The sequence below is a fragment of the Kryptolebias marmoratus genome, linkage group LG7 (genome assembly GCF_001649575.2).
Source record: "Kryptolebias marmoratus isolate JLee-2015 linkage group LG7, ASM164957v2, whole genome shotgun sequence".
NCBI classification, from domain to species: Eukaryota; Metazoa; Chordata; class Actinopteri; order Cyprinodontiformes; family Rivulidae; genus Kryptolebias; species Kryptolebias marmoratus.
The window spans coordinates 16,150,071-16,173,899 of NC_051436.1; the positions used below are offsets into that span (position 1 = coordinate 16,150,071).

The window sequence follows — 23,829 nt, forward strand, 5'->3', positions numbered from 1 at the left end:
TCAGTTGTGTCTGTTGGTTTGTTTGTCTGTCTGTTAGCAAAGATCAGGTAAAAACTAATCAAACTAATCAGATTTGGAGAAGATTTTCAGGGAATGCTGGGGTTGTCACAAAAAACAATGGATAAATTTTGGTGCTGTAAAAATTACTGACAAGTCAGCTCTATTCAGGTCCAGCACAGATAGCAGGAGAGAAGCCCAGAAAATTAAAGGTGTTTTTTAAAACAAAGTGATAAATGACCATTAACCTGTTCAGTTTGTGACCTGGTAGAGAACTTTGAATAAACTTTGAACACAAACCAATAATTTCATTTTTTGTGAACTGAACTTCAAGCTAGCTTTGGGGAACTTACACAACACTGGCTCTGAGGTTAACAACAGAACCAGTTACTAAGGAGGGGTGAAGAGAACAGGCAGATAATACCAGCAAGAGCGAAAGAACAAAAGAGCTGCTGAAGAAAGGAGGAACCGCAACAAAAGCTCCAAGAGGAAAGATTCAAGAGAAAAGGGATTTCATTCCCAGAACTCAACAGGCTGTCCTGAAAAGGCCTGTTCCTGCAAACTTAGAAAAAAAAGTACAACACAGTCCAGTTTCTGCCAAAATGCTGCTTTAAACGCCAACAACCTGGTGAGGGCAGATGGATTCATTCATCCCAAACTTTAAGATGTGTTAAAGCGTCCTCCACCTATTCAGAAAACCAGAGAAGGCTCTCAGGCCGCCGTTCCATCTGAGGCCGTTTGGTTTGATTTCACAATGTTGCCAATGACAACACAAGTGTGTGTGTGCTGTAAGACAGGATGTGGCTGTGCTGGTTCCTGTTACAGTGTTCCTTACAGCCAGCTGACGAGCAGCGCAACACCACAGCACCGTCACTAAGTCTGTGTGTGTGTGGCCCGAGTGTATGAGCGGAGAGAGCTGCAACATGTTCTGTAGGCGAACGATGGAGATGTCTCTCTGAGCTAACATTGGAGCTAAAAAAAAAAAAAGATCTTTATCACCCAATGCTGAAAAGCCAACATGGATGACATTGTTTGTGTGTGTTTTGGGGTCTAGCAGCAAAATAACTTATGAACCACTGGACAGATTTTAATGCAACTTTCAGAAAGTAATCATTAGATGTACATCTACAACTGATTAACTTTTGGAGTCCACCCAATTTAAGATGGCCACCACAGCCAACTAATGTTAAAAAACACACAAACCTCTTTAACTCAGTCAGTTTTACAGATACTGAGCTAAAATTTGATGTGATAGTAGCTGAGAATGATCCCCAACCCATACTCGGAGTGACATCTCATGTTATTTTCCATGTTTGTCCAAAAGGACTGCGACCTCTTCACATCAGATGTAGGGCGATGCAGTCCTTTAAAGAATGCTAACTCTTTAATTAGATTTTTTTATTTCCTGATAATCAGGCAGAGAAAATATTAAGCGCGAAATAGATCTGGCATTCCTTACCCAAGCTGACCCAAAACTGTGGTTCATTCAAAAACCAAGAATCTGTACTTTCACTTCCAGGTCATTTCAGTGATTTGCCACTGTCTAACAGCACGTGACAAAAAAAAAAAAAAAAAGAATCAGCACTTGGCTCTCTGAACGTGTTCTACTAAAACAGCACCATCCCGCACGAAGCAGGAAGAGCAGGGTGAGGTGTGACGACACTCGTAGCTACTGGGGTGAGATGGTATGGATGAAAAGTTCACTGCAGTATAGAATTCAGAGATCTTTTTCCCACTACACAATGACAGGTTAAAAAAAATACAGATTTTGAATTGCCCGTCACTGTTCATGTTCTAAACAAAACCATTCATTTCTATATTTCCACTGATTTCTCAGCGGTCATGGAAATCAGATAAAATGATAGGGGCAAAAAGATGAGAAGAAGAGGAAAATTTCAAAGTAAAATCAAGTCGCAGTAGCCAACACTTTGCCCCTGATGGTTATTTTGAACAAGGATGTGGTCATCTGAAAGACAGTTGCTCCAAGCCTCTGCCTGGAATGTTTTTTTTTTCAACGAGAAGAAAGAAAAGAACTATGAATGGGTGAAAGATCATCTTAAGACTCCATTCATCACTGAATAAAGCGGGAGCCTTTGTCATGTTTCAACGGATCACCCTCACGTGACAAAGCCCACCTGCAGGTAAGAAAACACTAAAGATGTGATGTTACAACAGTTTAATAAATAACAATAAATTTGAGGCATTCTGTTATGAAATACAAAGATAGGAGAGAAGCCATTAAGTAATATCCACTGATCCACTTTAAAGAAATAATAGCTCATACTGATGAACTGCCATTCCAAACCCAACCAAGACCAAAGTGGACTGCTCTCATCTTAAAACAACCCCATTCTCAAAAATATCTGAGCAGTTCATTCAACTAATATTTCATAAACCTTCACACTATCATCAGTTATCCAAGAGGAAATATGGTGACATTCCTGAGGGAAATGTCCCCAGGTTCAGTAGAAATGTTACAATTGGCTGCTGCTACCATTAGCACCTGGAAATTACCACAGAAATGTCTGTTAAAAAAAACACAACAACACATGTACTAAGAATTGATGACACCATAAGTCTATGAAATAATGTTCATGTGAACAGCTATGAGAATGTTGAGATTGTGGTTGTAAGAGTTAAAAATACCGCTGTACATTTTTAGTCAGCTTGGCTAAAGTCACACCAACAGAGGAAATGAGTCTACCTCTCTTCTCTGCATTTATGGTTTCCATGGTTGTTTTAAGGTAACAGAAAAGTATGTTTATGTCTGTTAAAACAAATGGAGACCAGCTAGCTCTCACCTCAAAAAAGTGATTCGAAACTGAAATCGAAATCAGAAAGGTAATCAACATTCTCACCAGAAAAAAAAACAACTTAAAGAAATGAAAGCATTTAAAGCATTCTCAGATAATCTGATGTATAAATAAGGATGTAGTGGAATAATCCCTGTTTGATTTGATTTGCACAACTGAAACAAAGATATTTATAGCGGTGCCGAAATGTTTAATAACACATGCATGTGCATTGGCGCCTGCTGATGTGATACAAGAGTACCAACAACGGTACATAACACACCCGTCAGAAAACTGTCAGAACAATCATCATCCAAAGCATGAATTCCCTCACAAAACAACCAGAATACATGTGTCCAGAGCTGGTGCTCAGACAAGGTTTTCACAAAGGCTTCACCTGTTAACTTGACCTTTGACCCTGTGACCATGAAATCAATAGGAATCATCCTTGACACATGAGGTGACCTGTGCAGTTTGACATTCCTACATTACACCGCTGACAAGTTGGAGCACAGACAAGGTTTCCAAAAAGGTTTCCTCTGATCCAGACTTTTGACCACATGACCTTGAAATCAATTGGGATCAACCCCGTCTAACAGTGCATTTTGACATTCCTACGCAGAGTTAAAGCACGGACAAGGTTTACACAAAGAACAGCACAGTTTTAAAGCTTTGGAAAAATGAACAACTATGTTTTATGTTTCTCTCTCATCTCCATGGCTAAATGCTATCTGAGAAGCAAGCTAGCAGCTGCTAATGTACCTGAGGGAGGGGGGTGTAGAACGTAGTGATTATTTTTAATATTACCTTTTATAGTTTGTAACTAAGAAAGCAAAATTAGATCCAATAAGGACTACTTGTCTGTAATTTATTGTTGGGAGTTATAACAAGTTTAAGTAAAAAACTAATCTCCAATGAACTCAAGAGCAACAAGTTTCAAGAAATTTTCTTTGCTGTAAATCAAAGCTCTAAAAAACTTGGTATTGGCAGATGAGAACTTAAAAAAAAAGCCTGAAAAGTGCAATAAGTTCAGTTTTTGTCAGATAGAATCAGTAATCAACCTGTTTCTTCAGTGTTGGGAAGAAAACTAGTAGAAACTAGATTAAAGCAGAGACGAGTCCAAACTCAGTCAAGCAAAACTGACAAATAAAAACAGTTGGTGCAAAAAAAAGATAAAACATGAAGCCCAACATTTTTTTTATGATATTACTCAATAAAAGATACCAAAATTAAAGAAACGGAGTGCAACTTTATGTAATGTGTGCCTTATATGCAAAACGATGTGTTGCTAGGCAACAAAGAGATTGTTAAAAAGATTCACGGCAAATTAGCTTTTAGTTGTTCACACTCGCCTGAATGTCACTTTGACTCTGGTGAAGACCAGACATCCTCCACAATCTGCTTCTGACAACTTTCTTTAACACTTTGAGGCTCGACAGTCGGTTCACAGAATTCTGCAACAAGCAGCAGGAAGTCCCCACGCAAAATCATAGACTCCTTACATGAGCTTAAAGAAGGTGCAGTTTAGCCAACGCTGTTTTTCTGTGAAACCGGGACATTTCTGTTGTGCTTCGGTCGTTCGTTTACACGATTACGACCATCAGATTCTCTGGACACTGAAACTTTTTGAACCCAGGTCTCAGAGTGAAACTTTTCTGACACTTCCATTTGAATCTCAAAGGAAGCCACGATGTGTGAAATCACACGTGAGCACCGCAGACGTCTGCAGGCAATAGCTGTTCTGCGCATGCAAGAGCAGAGTGCTGTTTATGTTCCTCAGCCTTTTCAACATGTAGCAGCGACCCAACCTCACTGTAGGTCCAAACAAACGTCCAGGTGTTCAACATTTAAGATGGAACTGCTTCCCTGTTTGAGACTGCGCCAGTTACTGGCCTGGCATGGAAACTACAGTGGATTCAACAGGACGATCGTGTTAACGTGTAACATCAAAAAAATGCCTAACAATTCCAGGAGATCAGTGATCAGTCAGCACAGAACTGACGGCTCCAGTCAGAACATTTCTCCCAAATCATATATATATTGTTTGAATATTGTGCTGCTGTATACCTTATGCGTAGTGTTACATGTTGTAATTCCTGGACTTCTTTGCTCACTTTGCATAAGACAGACGGGAGGCTGCAGCAGACAGACTACTGCCTCAATCGCTGCAAAATGTGAAACTTTGATTGTTACCATATACATGTGAACAGATTCCAAGACAATCTGCGTTTTACAGTAAATTCTATTTTAAATGCCCAAATCCATGATTGCACTCGTGTTTTCTGCATGCAGAAATCATAGGGCCTGATGACTGAGCAGAAGCAGCTGAAAGATGTCCAGCAGAACTTCAGCTGAAAAGATAAAAGCTATCGTCAACAAAACAGGAGAGACCAAAGCATCTTTAATACCATCATCATCATAATCATCAGTGAGTCAAAACAGACCCACTTACACTTTTACACTTTAATTTCTGAACTAACAATGGAATAGAATGTGAGTAAGTTTATATGTCAAGCATGTATTTTACAATAAGAACAGCTTCTTTATTCTCACATAAAATACACATGAAAAAAACATGAATGATTTTCTTACAAGCAGATTTTTAAAAACCTTAAAGCATTGAGTGTTCTGAACTGAAACAAGTTTTGCTATCTTTGTTAAAATGTTGTACTATTGAGAACATTTTACTTTTGAATTGTTAACATTTTATCCATCCATCACAATAAAACACTTATAAGGTGATAAGATAATTGAGGCTACATCATAACATATAGAATTCAGAAAAATAAAATTGGAAAACCAAAATTTGCAAGAGAAAATGGATTTCATAGGACCCCAGGCATGAGGCCAGCGTGGCAAGTCCAGCTTGAGGTTCACCAGGACCAAGTGGGCCTGGACCCCACATCATGCTGATTCACCTGATTCACTTCAAAAACCATCCAAGTTCTGATTTTCTTTTACTGCATCATCATCCAGTGTGAAGCCAGGTGGACCAAGACAGGAGAGAATAAATAATAACTTAAAAAAAAAAAAAAAAAAAGCAAAAATACGACTAAAATGGACAATGTAGGAGAAAAAACAAAAACTAGCAAGACCTGCTGCTGAATGTTGTGAATGAGTTCCAAGAGGCACAAAATCTGTCACTTCAGCTATAAAACAAGAAGCCACATGTCAATAAGACTGCATGCAGCTCATTTCTCTCTGCGCCACAATTTAATTGTGAACCACTTTCAAAATTATAGCAGCACTTTATGCAAACTATAAACCGATTACTGTGAATGTGTTTTTTTTGGCGTTTCGCCCGATACAGAAGCAGTTCTACTAAGAGGAGAGAGTTGTGAGATCCAGATGAAACCAGTGAGAGACGTTCACTTTGTTTTTACATCCCACAGCTGGGTCAGCCGCCGAAAGATGGGTTTGTTCATCAACTCGAAAGATTAATTTCCTGTCTACAAGGAGAAAGGGAGTAGCTTTTTTCTGATGCATTCCGTTTGGCAAATCAAGTCCAACCTGATTCACATGCCCTCCCTACAATCTGTTCCCTTCCTCCTACACAATAAGAGGTCCCCCCCCCCCCTCCTTTTCGTTCACCCCTTCTTCTATCTACCTCCTCTTTCCCTTTGCTCTTAATAAACTACAAACTCTGCTTTGGTTTCCCATGCAAAGCTGAGTGCTTCTATGCAAAAGAGACAATACACTTTAAACACACAAGCTGCCCTGACAAGAACAAGGGCTACAAGCAGAAATAATTTTAAACTCTTCTAATTAAAAACTGTAAGGTACCACACGTGAGAAGAACTGCAGTTGTTTTGTTTTTAAAAAATGCACTGACAAAAGAGAATTCATCTTTGAACAACATACCCATCAGATCCCAGCAGATTAGAAACAAAAAATGCAAACAGAGGAGGCAGACTGTCGAATAGCAAAAGTGTTCAAATCGTCATGGCAACGGCATGGATACCGCAAGTGTCTAACCCAGAGAACAGAATATGGCAAGAGTTAATTTAGTTCCAATATTCGCAATCAAACTACAATACTGGTTCTAGAAAATTAACATAAAAGTGAATGCTGAGTTATACTGACTCATCATGGATTACATGACATTTGGAAGCTTGTGGTAAAATCTGTCAAGGAGAAAATTAAAGCTATAATTAGGCATTACCCTTCCAGATGTTACTGTTGCAACCAAATGCAACCTACTGGCTGAAATAATACAGCAGCAAATACAAACTGTCATTGGTTAGTGTCTCTATTTTCCAGCAGACAGAGCATCAGTAGGAACTAATACATTTGTTTGTTTATCAGATTGTTTTTTTCCCAGTTTTTATTTACTTAAATTCCATATTTCATGATGAAACCACATTTCTTTACCTAAAAAGTGTCTTATTATATGGTGGATTAAAATGTCATGAATGTTAACAAATGTCTCCAAAAATACAGCAGAAACTGTTCCAGTTCAACAGAACATTCAGTACTTTAATAAGGTCCTTATAAATCTGCCTGTAAGTTATTTTTATATAAAATACAATTGAGGGGGAAAAAAAAGTGAGACTAAAGAAACTGTTATTTTTGTAAGATAAAAGTGCTTGACGAAAAAACTTTGAAATTGCTCCATTTTATAATTTGTTACTAAAATTAAACAAACAATTGTATTATATCTGTGTGATATTTGATCCACTGCTGATGAAGAGGAGGAAGATGTGGTTTGTTGACAAAGATTTTTATTTTTTACCAAAAGTTTTGCTAGACAGTTTTCAGCTTGACTCAGACAAAACATCACCTAAAACAAAGTTTGTTTGTTTTTTGTTTTGTTTTTTTGTGGAGCATCTTATTACACACATAGTTACTTATCTGTACTGCTGATTTGCTGAGGAGTTAGTTAAAGCGCTAGCGTCAGCGCAAGTTAGCTGAAGTGATGCGCAAGTGGTGCCCAACCCTGGTCCCGAGGGCCACAATCCTGCAGGCTTTAGGTGTTTCTCTGCTTTGACACACCTGCTTTGAATGACAGTGATTAACAGGCTTCTGTAGAACTTGAAGTCCTGCTGAAGAGCAGAGAAACATCTAAAACCTGCAGGATAGTGGTCTTCCAGGACCAGGATTGGACACCACTGTGATAAGCCAGCATTAGCTCATGTTAGCTAATGTGATGAGCTAACATTAATTAATGTAATAAGCTAATGTTAGCTCGAGTTAGCTGAAGTAATAGGCCTACATTGGATCAAGTTAGCTGAAGTAGTAAGCTAACATGAGCCGCTCCTCTGTTTTGATTTGACTGACTGTTCAGTTATATTTTCTTGCTGTAGCAGTCATGTCTGACAAAACCTGTCTAATGTTGGAATATAGTTTTGCTATAAACCAAGTACTTAGTGGTAAACTGTCATCATTTTTGACCACCTGAAGCAGACATTTTAGCCTTGGCTCTCTGTTACATACCCCCACAAAGGTTGCAGCCAGCATCACAATAAAATTTCAGCAGCAACTCCCCTTAAATACACTTTCCACACAGAGCAGAAAAATAGGAACCACCTTGAAGTCATTTGACCCAGTTACACCAGAACACTGGCACGGTTTCATTTCTGGTCATCACATTCTCATAAGATTTCTCTGCCACTCAAGTTCTAATTACATCTCTATGGATGTGATTAAAATTGTTACTGCTCCCATAGAACTATGTCAGAATATTAGCTGTCATCATTCAGCTGATTATATCTTAGGAAGATCTTTTGTTTTAGCAAAGGTTGACCTGATCAAGTACTTATGAGGAGGGCAAACACTTGAAAAATGCTACAATCATTTTATACTGAGTCATACTGGCAAGCAGACAATGAAGCCCAAAAAAGCCTGAAGCCCTTTTTTTCCCTTGAGCTGACATCAGCCATCTGCACACCAAACGCTGTGGGAGCTAATGGATCTGCTGGATTACGTAAAACAGGCAGAGTCTCAGCTTTTATTATTCACCAGGCAGTCCACTCTACACCATTAGATTATTTACACAAACTCTTCTCACAACAAAAAGCTGCTGGGACAAAGTAGGCCGAGGGAAGGGAACAGAGACCTTTTAAAGTCCGACTTGTTGCTTAGTGTAGAGGAGGCAAACAGCGATCAATACAGAAGGAAAGAAAGGATTTGGATTCAACTATAAAATCCTGGTTTCAAATCCAACCGGAGACCTTTGACACAGCTCAACAATCTCACAGATTCTCTGAAGCCACAACTGTTCGGATTTGTAAAAACATTTAGATGCTTTAAGGCCAAATGCATTTGTTTTTTACATTTAGTTTGATTTTATTTTATTGGTCTTATTTCAAACAGACAGAAAAACAAACCCCCTGCTAATTTTATTTTTCAACTCTAAAAACTAGTTGGTTGTGCTCTGTGACTAGGCTAACTACTATTAGCAATACAAGCCGAAAACACCAAATGTCTTTGCATTTTGTGTATTCAAACAAACTGCTGGTAATGACACTAACAGTGCATAGGACTGGATACTGAGGTGCAGACTGAAAGATGTTAGAATCAAAGTTTATCACTTTAGCTATCACGTGCAAGCTTTTCATGTGCAAGTCAGCCATGTTGAATTTGGAGGTTGGAGCTGGTTGTGAATCTTAATATATTTCATATCCTGTAGGCTATGATGTGAGAGGTTTAGGCTGAGCGAAGTTGGTAATGTTACAGTCTCAGATCGAGAATTTTTATTTTCTGTAAAAATGCAGTGTGAACACAGACAGCTAAATGACTGCAGAAATTTACTGAAGAAACTCAAACTGAGTTCTTAAAACAATAACAAGCAGAATGCTAGCTATGAGCTAAAAGTAGCAAAATGGTAGTTAAAAGCAAGTAGAAAACAACTAGATAAAAGCTAAATCCAGCCAATTGCTAAAGGTCTAGCTAAAACCAAGAAAAAGCAAGCAAAAAGCAGCAAAAGTTGAAAACTAAGACTAACAAAATGTTAGTTAAAAGTTGCAAAATAAAAGGGTAGCTAAACGTAGCAAAAGAGAAGCTGAAAGCGAAAAGGAGCAAACACTAGCTAAGAGCTAAAAGTATTAAAAGGCTAGCTAAAAGTCTTAAGACTAGCAAAATACAGCAAAATGTTAGCTAAAAACTAAAAGTAACAAAATGTTAATTAAAAGCAGCAACGAGTTAGTTACAAGTAGCAAAAGAATAAAAAGTATTAAAAAGGTCTAGCTAAATGTAGCAAAAATGGTAACTACAGGCTACAAGTGGCAAAAGGCTAGCTTTAAGCTGAAAGTAGCATACGGCCGGCTAAAAGTACCAAAAATCTCAGCAAAAGCCAAAAGTAGCAGAACAGTAGCCAAAAATAGCAAAAGGCTATCTTAAAGAACGGCAGAGCGGTAGAGCAAGTATGCTGAAGAAGACTTCAAAGAGAAAAGTGTTTCTGAAGGAATGTTCCCAAATAAAAGTTCAATAAGATGAAAAGTTACATAAACCTAAAGTCATCGTATCCATCTTCTGAATTAGCCGATCGCTATGATAAACAATATGAATAGCTATAATAGCACAAATTATGCAGAAGTAGTCAGACTGCAAAACACACCAAAAAATAAAAAACAGGAAAACAACAGTGTGAACGCTGAATCAGCACTGACACAATTATTACATTTTAAACAGCTGTTTGTTTCTCTCCTCTTTCTGAGGCTAAGTGATTAAATCCCTGCAGAAGGATTTCTCTCCACAGTTTGCTGCAGTTCTCATCAGTAATATCCTCACAACATGCTGAATATTCAGCCTTTTTATCTTTAAATACATAAATAATAAGAGCATTGTTTTATTAATTTGTCACGCTGGAGTTGTCCCTTTAAACATATCTTTTGTACTTTGTAATTCACAAATCTTTTTATACATTTTATTTTGACAAAGTTGACTGTTAAATAAAACACGAACCAAAATAAAATTGTTGATTTTGGAGAAAGTTTAGATTAATAGATGAATCAAAAACTTAGTCTTATCAAAATAAGAACAGTCAATAGTGGCATTTATTTGTGGACGCAAAATAAAAGGCAGTACCATTCTTTGAATAAAAACATACTAAATGAAACCATGTTTATAAATGGGTGGTGGATTTAACAATGTTTATTAGAGGCCAGGGATGCATTTCAAAGCATATGAATGACAACCTCCACCCTCCACTGCTGCTGCGGGTGTTTCATAACCCACAGTTTGGAAACCACTGAGCTACAGAAGAACACTTGTGTCAAACAAGGAGATGTTCAGAGCCTCCTGGGCTAAGTCCAATCCAGTACACATTAACTGAGTGTTTGGTAGTGTTGTCCTGCAGCCTCCTAATCTGTTTCTCTGCCTGTCTCTCTGGTTACCACCCATGGGACGAAGAAGGGATTCCCCCTCCACACCAGCTGCTCTGCTTTGAGAGAGAGAACCCAACAGCAGGTTTCAACAGACAAGAAAAACACGCAATCAGCTAGACCTTCTAAAATAATTAATCGACGGAAATAATGACAGACTGCTCTTCCTTTTTGATGCAGTAATGGATTAATAGATGAACTTCTTTCTAAAAGTCAACGACACTAGTCAGATCTTATCAGTTCATGAAGGACTTCTTCCAGTTTCTCCCCCACCATGAATATCTTTTGAGTGAGTTCACCAGTGGATTTATTCCAGCTCACAGAAATAGAGCCATCTGGAGTTTTACTTCTTTTCACGTTTACAAAAGAAAGAAAAAAAGCCCTAAAAATAATGTTGGAGACCCGTTTAAACACGGCAGCCCGTAGAAGATGTAGGGCAATAACAGAGAGGCACGACGGCGTGGATGCATAGAAAACGACAGCCGAAGCAGAAGTGAATACTGCGTGACGAGGCAACCCACATCCGCAGTACAGAGGAAATAAACTCACACACACACACACTTCACTAACATGCATGCATGAAGTGGCATGTACAAGACAAGGAACAGATGTCAACAACTGACAGAGGAGTCTACATCCATATGTTGACTTTAAACCACACACACACACATTCCTGAACTGTACAGCAGAGGTTGGTCATATTTGGCAGCACAAGGCTAATGCCGGGGCATTTGTTCAAGGCTCAGTGTGTTTATTGCATCACTCCTTACAATGACTTTTCCACCTGACTCATAATACTTGGAGTATTTCATTTCTAACTTATTTATTGTGAAATAATTTTAAAAATACATGTTAATAGAAGCACAGATGAACAGAAAGACTGACTCTTTTCAAACAAACATTAAAGATTAAAGCTCACTCAGACATTAAGACAGGAAGATGTAAAACAATATGAACTTAGCATCTATGCTAATTGTTGGTCAGCAGCCCTGAAATTTTTAGGGTTACTGAGAAATTAATGTGCACTCTTTATTAAGCATGAAAATAAATAAATCTGTGTTTATTTGTATTAAATGAGTCATAGTTACTTAGGTTTCAAGGTAACAGAAATACGTTGATAATTGTTTTATAATAGCAACGTAGCCCTAAGAAATTTTATCAAATTAAATCTAGAGGTGCTAAAAGACTCTCCCTCCCCCTATCAAGTACAGCTGTCTCATCAGGATGTAGCTACACACTAAAACATCACACTTAGCTAACATGATGCTACTGCCACCGGTGTCACGTCTGCACTTCACGCCCCTGTCACGATCACGGTCGCAGCCTTGGCACAAGGTGGCCATGCCACCACACTTCATGCTCCACCCAGGGTCCCAAAATTCTTCCACCATAATGATAAATCATCACAACCTCACCACAGAGGTTTTGCGTATGCTCAAACCAGCCTTGGACCTAACACGCTCTCTATACATCCCTAAAACCTCGCTAAGACCCCACAAAGACCGCCCATGTTCTGACTGATTTCTTTTGCTTTCTAGCAGGGTCATCGTCCAGTTTGAAAGAGGCCTACGCAGGTGTGTGCTAACACAATGCCAAGGTGAAAAGACAACAGCAATGACCTTAGAGAAGCAATTATCGCCGCCCGTCAACCTGGAAAAGGTCAAAAGGTAACTGCCAAACTATCTGGAGTCTATCATTCTACATAGAGAAAGACTTTTTTCACGAGCAGAAAACATTTATCACGGTTGCGAGTCTTCCCAGGAGCGGACGTCCCAAAAAACTCACCCCAAGGTCAGACCATGCAATGCTCAGAGAAATGGAAAAAAAAAAAAACCCAAGAGCTCCATTTTACGCAATTTCCTAAAGAGTCCTCTGTAAAGACAACACTAAACAGTGGGTGTGGGAGTGAACACAACATCGCCTTATCGCAATGACTTCATGTTGTGGTTCTCCGAGCTGCAGAATCATGGGCTGGGTTTTTAACACAATGATTCTGTGGCTGAATCTCTGATGACTAATGGCAGCGTTCTTATGTTTATTTGAGGTTATATTTGCCAAATTTGCCAAAAGATTTTCTATCTTAGAGCTAAAGTAATGTGTGCTTTTAATGTTCCATTTTATTTACACCTTTTTTTATTTTTAAAGGACCCATTCAACAAGCTGGGAAACATTTCCCTCTTCTATAGATGTGTTCAGGATTCATGTTAAACCCAGAATAATCCCAGCTCTAACACACACACACACACACAGACTACACACTCACCTAAACCTACTTTGAATTATGCTGACTTAGCTATAAATTGGCAACTGTGCCTGATATTGGTCATCAAGAAACAAATAAATATATCATAAAGATTTTTGAGGGGGGGGATTTAATTTTAAAACTGGATTCTGACAACACATAAGTATCACCATCATCTTGGCTTAAAATGTCTAACTTAAAAAACAATAAATAAAGCACACAAAATATGAACAATGGAATCATTTCACTTGCTGTAAGTTTGAAAAGCAAAATTAATTTTAGAGAAGCAATAACACTTTGGAACAATCAAACACTAATAAATCAAATTTAATAACAGAGCACAGAACAAGAACATGAGGTCTCAATTTTAACTACAGGGACTGGAAATGTGTCTCTCCCTTACACACACACACACTTCATTATTTCTAAGAGTCAGCTGCTGGGCTTCTCAGATGTGGTGTGGAGCGTGTGCGGCTGTCCAGAACCCCTTTTGGTTCTCAACAACAGGCTTTTGTCTCTAAAGCACCCCCTCCCCCCGCCGCTATTCAAATAAGGCTGCGGGAAATTTTATTAACTTTGTGCCCATTCAACAAAATCTCTCTTGCCTCTTATATCATACAAAAATCTCCCCGAGTTGCTTGCTGTCCTCAGCATCTTTTTCAATAAACTAATAACTCAGAAACAGTAATATCGGTTTTAATACTAAGGGATGTCCCAATCCCAGTCCGATTCATTTCTAATATTGAAAATTATATGTTTACACTCTTTCTTTTTTTGTTTTATTACAGTTCTCACTTCAGCGGGTTTAGACTCTGAGTGACGTCAATTAAAACTATTTTCGCCCTCATCTGAATGGTTGTCGTTGTGTTAGTTATAACGCTGTAATAGTGAGCTAACAATGTTAAGCAGACGTTCTGGGAACAATGCTGACAGAATGGTTTACAGTACGGGATCGTAAAGTTCTGCTGCACTTCATTAAATGTCAACTTCTCTCTTAGTTCAGTTTTGTTATTATGTGCTGATAAATCCACCTTCAGTAGTCACTGTCACAGTCAGTGTTTTATTGGCATGGCTGCCGTACTTCTAATGTTTAATACCAAAAGCACTGATGTATTTTTGGAAGCTTCTGCTGTGCGAACTGCGGCTTAATAATGGTCAATCTTTCACTTTTGAGTCTGCATGCTGACTATAGTGATGTGGCTGTAGCTGAGAAGAACCACTGTCTGTCAGTCAGGAAGTTGGTGGTTTGATCCTCAGCTTTCCTGTTCACAGTTTGAAACATCTTTGGGCAGGAGACTCACGTGCTTATTGCTATGTGGTTCTGTATGATGGGGAGAAATGACTTCATAGGCTGTAGAGACTGTGTGAACAGAATCATGTGATCTATGTTTCTTCCTCGTGTTGTATAGGGAGCTTCCTTTTCCTCAGTGAAAGTAGGAAATTTTCCAATAAAAAAATTCAACAAGATAGTTGTCTATTGTTTGGCAATATGCTGTACAAATCGTCAGAGGGGCGTTCACCGTTCAGAAAAAATAAATAAAACAACTGTATGCTACTGATTCAAATGTTTAGTAAACTCCTCAGATTGGTTCTGCCAGGGTCAGGTGAGATGTAATGGTGAGAATCCAAGAGGACAATAAAATCTGATGAACAAGAGGAAATGTAAGCAGCAACATGGTTTTGGCACAATATCAGGTCCTGGCCCACCTGCCCTCCTGGGGGCTCCTGTGCAGGGTGCCCCCTCCCAACACCTGGGTAACTAGCCTCTCAGTCACCCTGCTGCCTGAATCAGACTCTAGTCTGGGCCCCGGCTACCCACCGAATGCCCCTCCATGTGTCCCTGTCTGCTTCTATCCTAAAGTACAGATTCCAGGCGTCCTGCTCCGATGGCTGGGCGAGGTTTGACAACAAGCTTTTGTGTGGTCTCACCCTACTCTATGACTGAAAATATCTACCCGACCAACTATGTGTACGAACACGGTAGAATAAACAGTCTTAATAATGTCGCAGCGCGGGCTCTTTAGTGTGCGTGACCTGGATAGAAGTGATGTGAGCGGGGATGAAGAGTTTCTCTCCATCGTGGATGGAGCTAGAGGAGGTTTTACCAAATCACGGTTGAACGGTCAGACTGTTTGAGGCGAGTAAATCTGAGCTGGACGTCCGGCTTCTGAGTCGGCTGATACGGCACTTTAAACGGTGTTCAAACACTATTTACTCACAACGTGCGCCTGTGAGTTAATGCAGGCTCATTGAGACATGAAAGGAAGGACGAAAGAAGCAGCTGTTTGTGTCTGAAAACTGTTGGCTGACAAGAGTTTAACCTAGAGCCCACATCAGCAAGCCACTCATATTCAAAAAATAAAAAAGACCACCACAAACTAAAACATCTGTTTAGAAACAGCAACAGCCAAAAGTAAAACACCAAACCACTAACACGGTCAATCATTTTTCAGCTTTATAGTTTTTACAATTATTTAAAACCAGTATTTTTAACATTTAACATCATTAATCTGAAGTATGTTTTGTAAAAATATTGTTTTTAGTCAAATTAAAAATACATTTATGTTCCAGGTTGAAAGGAAACAAAATATAGAGTATACCATGTACGTGGCTAGGGAGCCCCCATTACCCTAACAAGTACTTTTATTTTTGACAAAATTAAATAAATTAAAGATAAACGCTGTGACCAAACCTGCTTTTTGGAAGCTTTAATTACAGATCCCTCCATATCCACACAGAAGCAGAGATAAAAGCATTTAGTCCCCCAGGGAAGACTGAGAACATTCATCAAACACTAGTCTGCAACAACACCAATGCCCTCAGCTCCACAAGGTGCACACAACACACAAAGGCTGAGCTTTGTTCCCCTCCGCTCCAAGCAACCAGGAAACACTGAGGAGGTGGTGAGCCAAGTCTCCATTTTGTGTGTGTGTGTGTGTGAACCTTTGACCTCCATGAGGGAAGCTGCTCCTGTAGGGGATGGGGGCTGATGTTGCCATAAACACTGCTGAGCCCCTGCAGTCGGATCATATCCCAGTCCAAACACAATAATCAACTCTTTCTGTAACTTGTATCCCCCCAGCTGCAACTCGCTCCAAACACAGAGTTTACAAGATCAAATTTGTATGAAAAAAAAAGACAAAACAATTTTAATCTACAATGAGGTCCTAAAATAAAAATACTCATGTAGGAATTGTTCAATACTCTGGATTAGATGCTGATTGGATGTTAGGACTTATAATCTGCTTCTTCATGATTTTTAGAAGAAAAAGGTTGATAGTGAATTTTATTGCAACACCTCAATACAATTGTGCAGCAAAAGGCCATAAAAGTCAGTGGTATGAATAAGAAACAGCTGGAGGAGCATTTTGGAACAAATCAGGTTTATTGGTAACAAGTTAGTAAGAGGACTGGGGATAAAAAGAGCATTTTAGAGGCTGAATCTCTCAGGAGTAAAGATGAGCAGAGGTTCACCAGTCTGTGGAAAACAAAGAGTGGAACAATTCCAGAATAATGTTCCTCAACATAAAATGGGATAGCTTTGAATATCCCATCATCTACAGCTCATAATACCAACACATTTCAAGAATCTGCAGAAATCTCTGAGCTCAAAGGACTGGATGTCTGATCTTTGGGCCCTCAGGGGCCACTGCAGTAAAAACGTCTGATTCTGTTCTGGACATCACTGCATGGACTCAGGAACACTTCCACAGATCATTGTCTGTAAACACAGCTCACCCTGACATCCACTGATGCTGCTTAAAGCTCTATCAGGCAGAGAAGAAGCCAGATGTGAACACCATCCAGAAACTCTGCTGTCTTCTCTGGACCAAAGCTCAGTTAAGATGGACTGAGGGGAAGAGGAGAACTGTTCTGGGATCAGATTGAACTGTCCCTTTCCTCTTTAGTAAGGAGGACTAAAGAGGAGAGGAACCAGTCTGTTATCAGTGCACAGTTCAAAAGCCTGCCTCTCTGATGGTATGGAGGTGCATTAGAGCCTCTAACATAACTGTCTAACACATCTGGAAAATCACCACCAATACAGAAAAATATACAGGTTTTAGAACAACAAATACTTCCATCTAGACAACATCTTTTTTCAGTGAAGGTCTTGCATATTTCAGCAAGACAACATTTAACCTCAGACTGCATCCATTCCAGCAGCAGAGCTTCATAGAAGAGTCCAGGAGCTGAACTGAGCTGCCTGCAGTCCAGACCTCAACAACTGAAAACATTTAACATCATGACACAAAGACGACCCAGGACTGTTGAACAGTTAGAATCCTCCATCGGACAAGAACGGGACAACATTCCTCTCCAAAAAGCAGCTGGTGTCATAGACGTTTACAGACGTTTGTTAAAGGAAGAGGAGATGCTTCACAGAGGGAACCATGGAGCTGAAACAACTTCCTTGAGATGTGTCACTGCCATCAAATTTTAAATTGTTAGATTTTTTTTTTCTTAAAAATTATAGTTTCTTGATTCTAATATTTTATATGCTTACTGTGGTCCATTGTGAATAAAATATGGCTTTATGAGATTTATAAATCATTGCTTTTCTGTTTTTATTTACACCTTACACAACGTCCCATCTTATCAGAATCAGGGTTATAAAACTATAAAACTCCCAGCAGTGATGACACCCGCCTTGTTGGCTGACTCCTGCAGTGAGACAGTAGTCACACAGCATCATGTCTCCGACTGAAAATGAAGTCATCCCCACAGACCAGACCTCCATGGCTCAAGGAGAAACTGCTGTAATGGCATTTTTTTTTCCTCCTCTTACACTTCTCCAGTTCTGACCATCTTCACACCCTTAACTTTCTGTACCCATTCCCTGCGAGCACAGACACGAAGTGACACTCTTCAATCCCCGCAACACGAGCTGAAACTCATGTGAGGAATAAGACACATTTAACTTGGCAGAATCCACCATGACAGTGCGGTGAATGTGTGCAGACTGTCACCTCCCACGCAGACGGTACCGAGGATGGACGCTCTGCTGACAGCATGTCTGTGTGAGGAGGTGTAACTACCAAGTACCTGAGTGAAAACTGAGAGCACCTCATTACTCAGGTCCTAAATCATGACCACAAACACAGCCTGGGAGCTGCACAAACATGTATTTAGGAATAAATGTCTACTATTGTCCTCACTCTGGAGCATGGCCCTTGAATTAGAGCTGAATGAAGAACAAGTGAGTCACCGTGAACAACAGAGATGACCTTCGCTGCAGAGTTTAATGAGGAAACTTTTAACCTTTTCTGGAGGGGAAGACTTCATCAAACAAACAAATAGACTAAATCTGATAATTAGACGCCAAAGTCAATTAGGAAAATCCGTTGGCATCAATACTTTTAATCTACATCATATTTAAGACTATCTTCTAATTTCTTACAACATGTCGACAAGTGTTTTTCTTCACGCTGCAAGTGGAGAAAAACTGTAAAACAGAGGCTGGGTCAACTGGAAGAAGTCGTAAACAGTTTTCAAAGGACAAAGTGGTTTCAAGCCTGGGAGTACTGTAAGCTAGCTGTCAGGGATGTTTGTACGTTCTACAAGGTTACCTGGGTTTACTACATCTGAAAAGGAGGCACACAGAGCTACTGATAAGACTCCAGAAAATTAAAAAAAACAAAACAATTAACATCAGTGTATGTTAATGAGCCTGCTTTAGGCACATTCAATCATGTAGATATTGTTAACAGCTGAACAAATAGCAATTAAATCTGACAAGTTTATATCTAGATGCAATTAATGAATACATGTCATATGATATAAAAAGTGTAGGTTGAGTAGAAAAGACATTTGGTAATGTTATATTCTTTGCTATTCCTTTTTAAATAGTTGTGCTGTATTTGATTCTAATCAGTAATTTAGTTGATTAATCAAAATATTAACAGCTGATAGTGGCAACCCTAAAATATTTCTGTGCCATGGAGCAGGTTTGTACTCCCACAGACCAAAAACGTGCATGTTAGTTTCACTGGTAACTCTAAAACGTCCCCAGGTGTGAGTGAGAGTGTCTCATTTGTCTCTATGTGTCCCTGTGATGGACTGGAGACCTTTCCTGGGTGTCCCCTGCCTCTTGCACTGTGATGGCTGGAGATAGACACCAGCTCCTTGTGACTCAGAAAGGAGAAGATGGATGGATGGATGGATGGATGGATGGATGGATGGATGGATGGATGGATGGATGGATGGATGGATGGATGGATGGATGGATGGATGGATGGATGGATGGATGGATGGATGGATGGATGGATGGATGGATGGATGGATGGATGGATGGATGGATGGAGTTTGAGATAAAGTCAATGACACAACAAACCCTTAAAGTTACTGTATAAAAACAATATGGAAAAGAACACTTTCTGCCAGTATCTCATCTCTCCATAAAATGAGCAATTACTCTTCTACCTTAAAATAAATGGTTACATCTACTGTACTCCTGGGACAGGAGTGTGAGAGGACATATCTGAGAACTAGAAAATTATACAATGCAACACAGGCAACACCTTGCAAACAGATCTCATCAAAGAGGTAAAAAACATGAAATGAAGACAAGCAGAATAAAAGACTGAACACGGATGTAGCTTTCTGAGATGGAAACAGAAGGTGTAGCACAACTCGAGTTTTCTCCTCAACGTACAATATGGAGGAAAATGGAGGGTGGACAGCATGGGAGACATTTCCTATGTCCGCATTTCCCTCTAAACATCAGTAAGTGCTACAAATATGTTTTATTTAAAGAGGGATAAGGCACATTAATGAAACATGAGGACAAAACAGGCACATCATGTAAGTGTGCCAGATTCAGCCATACATGCTAATTATCACCATCTGCTGAAGGCGAAGGCAGGGCAAAACTATTTTTACCTGTGTGTAGGTGTGTGTGTGTGTGTGTGTATGTGTGTTTGTCTGTATCGTTGGCAAAATACCTACCGAATCACAAGCACATTTTAATGAAACTGTTAGAAAGTTGTCACTGAATGTGCATCTACAGCTTTTTAACTTCTGGAGTCAACCTGATTCAAGATGGCCACCAATAACTGACCTTAGAAAGGACTAGATGACTATAATACTTACAGACAGCTGAGAGTCATTCACCACACATACTCTGAGTGTGACGTCTCATGAAATCATATGAGATCGTGAATTACATTGTTTTCAAGATTTGGTAAAAACAGCAACTAGAACTTTGTCATTTCTCAGCATAATGTGATTTTAGTTTGGTAAATGGTAAATGGCTTGCACTTGTATAGCTCTTTATCTAGTCCAAGGACCCCAAAGCACTTTACACTACAATCAGTCATTCACCCATTCATCCACACACTGATGGTGGTAAGCTACATTGTAGCCACAGCTGCCCTGGGGCAGACTGACAGAAGTGAGGGTGCCATTACACCGGTGCCACCAAACCCTCTGACCACCAGTAGGCAAGGCAGGTGATGTTTCACAACAGCTGAGACGGGCGGAGTGGGGGCTCAAACCAGCAACCCACCGGTTACAGGACAAAACCCTCCTGAGCCACTGCCGCCCTGACATGAAAGGCAGTGGGCGAGGTGCACGTCTCCAGGGAATGCTCTGCCTTTATTAATCAGGTAAACTGAACTCCAGATAAACACGTCCAAACAGAGTGACAGCACCACGAATACGAGACCCTGTCCGATAATCACCTTCTTAGCCGTTCGGCTGCCCCTGTGGCAGGTGTCCCTGCTCGGGGCCTCCTCGTCCCACTGGCTCCAGACCGGAGCAGATGGTCTCGATTACTGAAGAAAGCAGCAGCAGCGCGCAGGAGAAGGTGTTTTAAATAGCCCCGCTGCCGCACCAAGTTCAGCTCCCAGGAAGTGTAATCCTCTTCCCAAACAGGGCGAGACAGGTCAAAGTTAGCTCCACTTAATCCACACTACGTTCTCCTCTGTGATGAGGTTATCGACAGAGCTGAGGAATCTGCTGTCTTCATCCTGCCCTGGTAACATGGCTGCCAGCTCATCATTCAAAAAAGAACAAGGCTGATTTAAAACTCAGAATATGTGAATTTTAAGCTCATAAGACAGTCAAAGCTACCCAGCTGCTGAATATAGACCTCTCACTCCTTGAATAAATAAGTATAGATTTGTTCTAATTGACTCTCAGCTACTACCACACCCAACTTTAGCTCAATATCTAACTGACTTGAAGCCCTTTCTGAGTTTTCTAAAGTCTGCAGCAGCAATCTTGGTTTGAGTTGACCCCAAAAGTTAAGCAGACGTAAAGGTACATTGAATGTTTATTTCCTAAAAGTTTTTTTAGAATCTGTCCAGTGGTTCACAAGATATTTTGCCAACAGACAGTCGTTGCTGACTCCAAACAGGTAATGGTGAGGTTTTTTTAAAAAAAGGCCTTGGACAGTCTATTGGAGCTCAGGGTATGTATTGAGGATCAGTCTCACCTACAACCACACCAAATTATAGGTTAATAGCTGTAAAATAGACTGAGTTGTAGCCATCTTTGTGCTTTTTAAAGTCAGCTGGCTGTGGCGGATATCTTGAATCGGATTGACTCCAAATGTTAGTCAGCTGTAGGTGTAAATTCAATGATGAGTTTATGGAAGTTTCATTCAAATTTGCCCAGTGGTTCGTGAGATATTTTCTTAACAGACAGACACGCTGGCAAAAACATTGACGCCCGCCTGTCACCTTCTGGAGGCGGGCGATAATAGCTGTCTCACTGATGATATGATGAAGAGGAAATTTAAGGTGTTTGTTAGCTTAAGTTACTTTTATTTTAAAAAAAAAACAGGCCAAATCTCTTAAATGACACGGCTCAATTAAAATATATTTTAAAAAAAAACACTTTAAAAAGAAGCAAACGAGGCGGGGGTGTTCAATAAAAAATGGTACACCGTTTAACTGATGCTAACAGAAAAAAACGCTAACGCTACTTGCAAATTAGCCAGTTTTAATGATTAAATTAATCAAAAATTAAAGTAAACATGTCCTGGTAGGTAAACAGCGATGATAGTGAGACCGAGTTTACATTTTAAAAGTAAAAGTGAACAAGTTAAAAATGAAAAAAGGCTGTTTTCATCCAGGGTATTACGCAATCCGGCAGAGTTGAGGAAGGATGTGCCTTCCCCCGTTAGAAGAAAGAAGCAGGTGGCGATAAAACAAAAGACGGTTCTCGGCTCGCTGACGTTTATTTATTTATTTATCTGTCTCAAGTTAGAGCAAAGAGTGAAGAAGCTAACCGACCTGCATGTGTGATGTCGGACAGGTCGTAGTTCCTGGCGCTGCGGGGAAACTCCTTCAGTTTTCGGTTGGACAGGTTGAGAGCCCCGCTCGCGGCAGCCTCCTCCAGAGCCTTCTCCACGCTCCGGCTGGCCGCTACTGTGGCCGGCAGCTGGGCTCCATCCCCAGCAGCCATCAAACGCGCGGGTCTGCCTCCGTCTCTTCTACTTCGTCCGCCGCGTCCGCTCCGCTTTCATCCCCCGTCGGCGCGTGGAAGGACTCCCGAACCGAGCGCTCTGGTCCCGAACTTCTTCGAAAGTGCGAAAAGTGAAGCCGGTAAGAAGCGGGTGGCGACGCGAGTTTTGTTCTCCTTGGCTCTCACAACGGGACGGGAGCTGCTAGCGCTTCCACCGAGAGAGCGGAGAGGCGCGCGAGCTGTCAATCTTACAGGAAGTGGCATCAAGTCCCTGGTTCGGCACTGATTTAGGGCTTCCTGTTTGCTTCAAAATAAAAGCGCAAGCACGTCTGTGTCTTTATCTGTCTCTGTAGAACAAAGGAAAGAAGCTCAATCAGACGGAGGAGAAAATTATTTTTTTCTCAATATCGGGGAAAATCTATAATTATTGACAAAAGATAAGATAAGATCAAATTGACCAGGTTTTTCAGATGTACAATCTGTATAGAAAGAGTTTCTCATGAGATATTTTGCTTACAGACAAACTGTTTATTTAACACTTAATGCCATCATTTTAGGCAAAGATACTGCACACTAAATAGTGCTCAGATGATGTGTTGCGGATGACTTCCAGCAACTACCACACCAAGTTTTATTCCTGAAATTGACTGAGTTATACCCATTTTTGTGTTGATTAGCTGTGAAGGCCACCTTGAATTGAGTTGACTCTAAAACCTAATCAGCTGTAGATGTGCATCCAGTGATTATTTTCTCTGTGTTTCACTAAAATCATCAGATATTTTGCTAACAGACACAGCTGACTCAAATAGTTAACAGCACAATTTCAAAAACAGATGCTTCATGATCCATTAGTACTCACAGTATGTGTTGTGAGTGACTCTCAGCTACCACCTCACCGATTTTTAGCTCAATATCTGTGAAAGACTGAGTTGTAGCCATTTTTGTGTTTGATAACTTTGATCAGCTGTGGTGGCCATCTTGAATGGGAGTTGGCACCGAAAATAGTAGATGTAATGAGCTGTGGATGTACATCCAATGATTACTTTCTGAAAGTTGAAATCCATCCTCT

At 40.1% G+C, this 23,829-nt stretch overlaps 1 protein-coding gene across 2 annotated transcripts in view; it reads right to left on the reverse strand.

Annotated features, from left to right (window-relative positions):
• Positions 1 to 23,019, reverse strand: part of lrch4 (leucine-rich repeats and calponin homology (CH) domain containing 4) — a 69,973-nt gene extending 46,954 nt beyond the window's left edge. The window contains exon 1 of one of the 2 annotated variants that reach the window (XM_017427044.3): positions 22,589 to 23,018. In XM_017427044.3, the coding sequence (XP_017282533.1) occupies positions 22,589 to 22,760 (172 nt within the window). In that variant the 5' untranslated portion in view covers positions 22,761 to 23,018. Of the gene's footprint in view, positions 1 to 22,588 lie in introns of both variants that reach the window. The other variant, XM_017427043.3, reaches the window with a different exon arrangement.
• Positions 23,020 to 23,829: the final 810 nt, after the last annotated feature.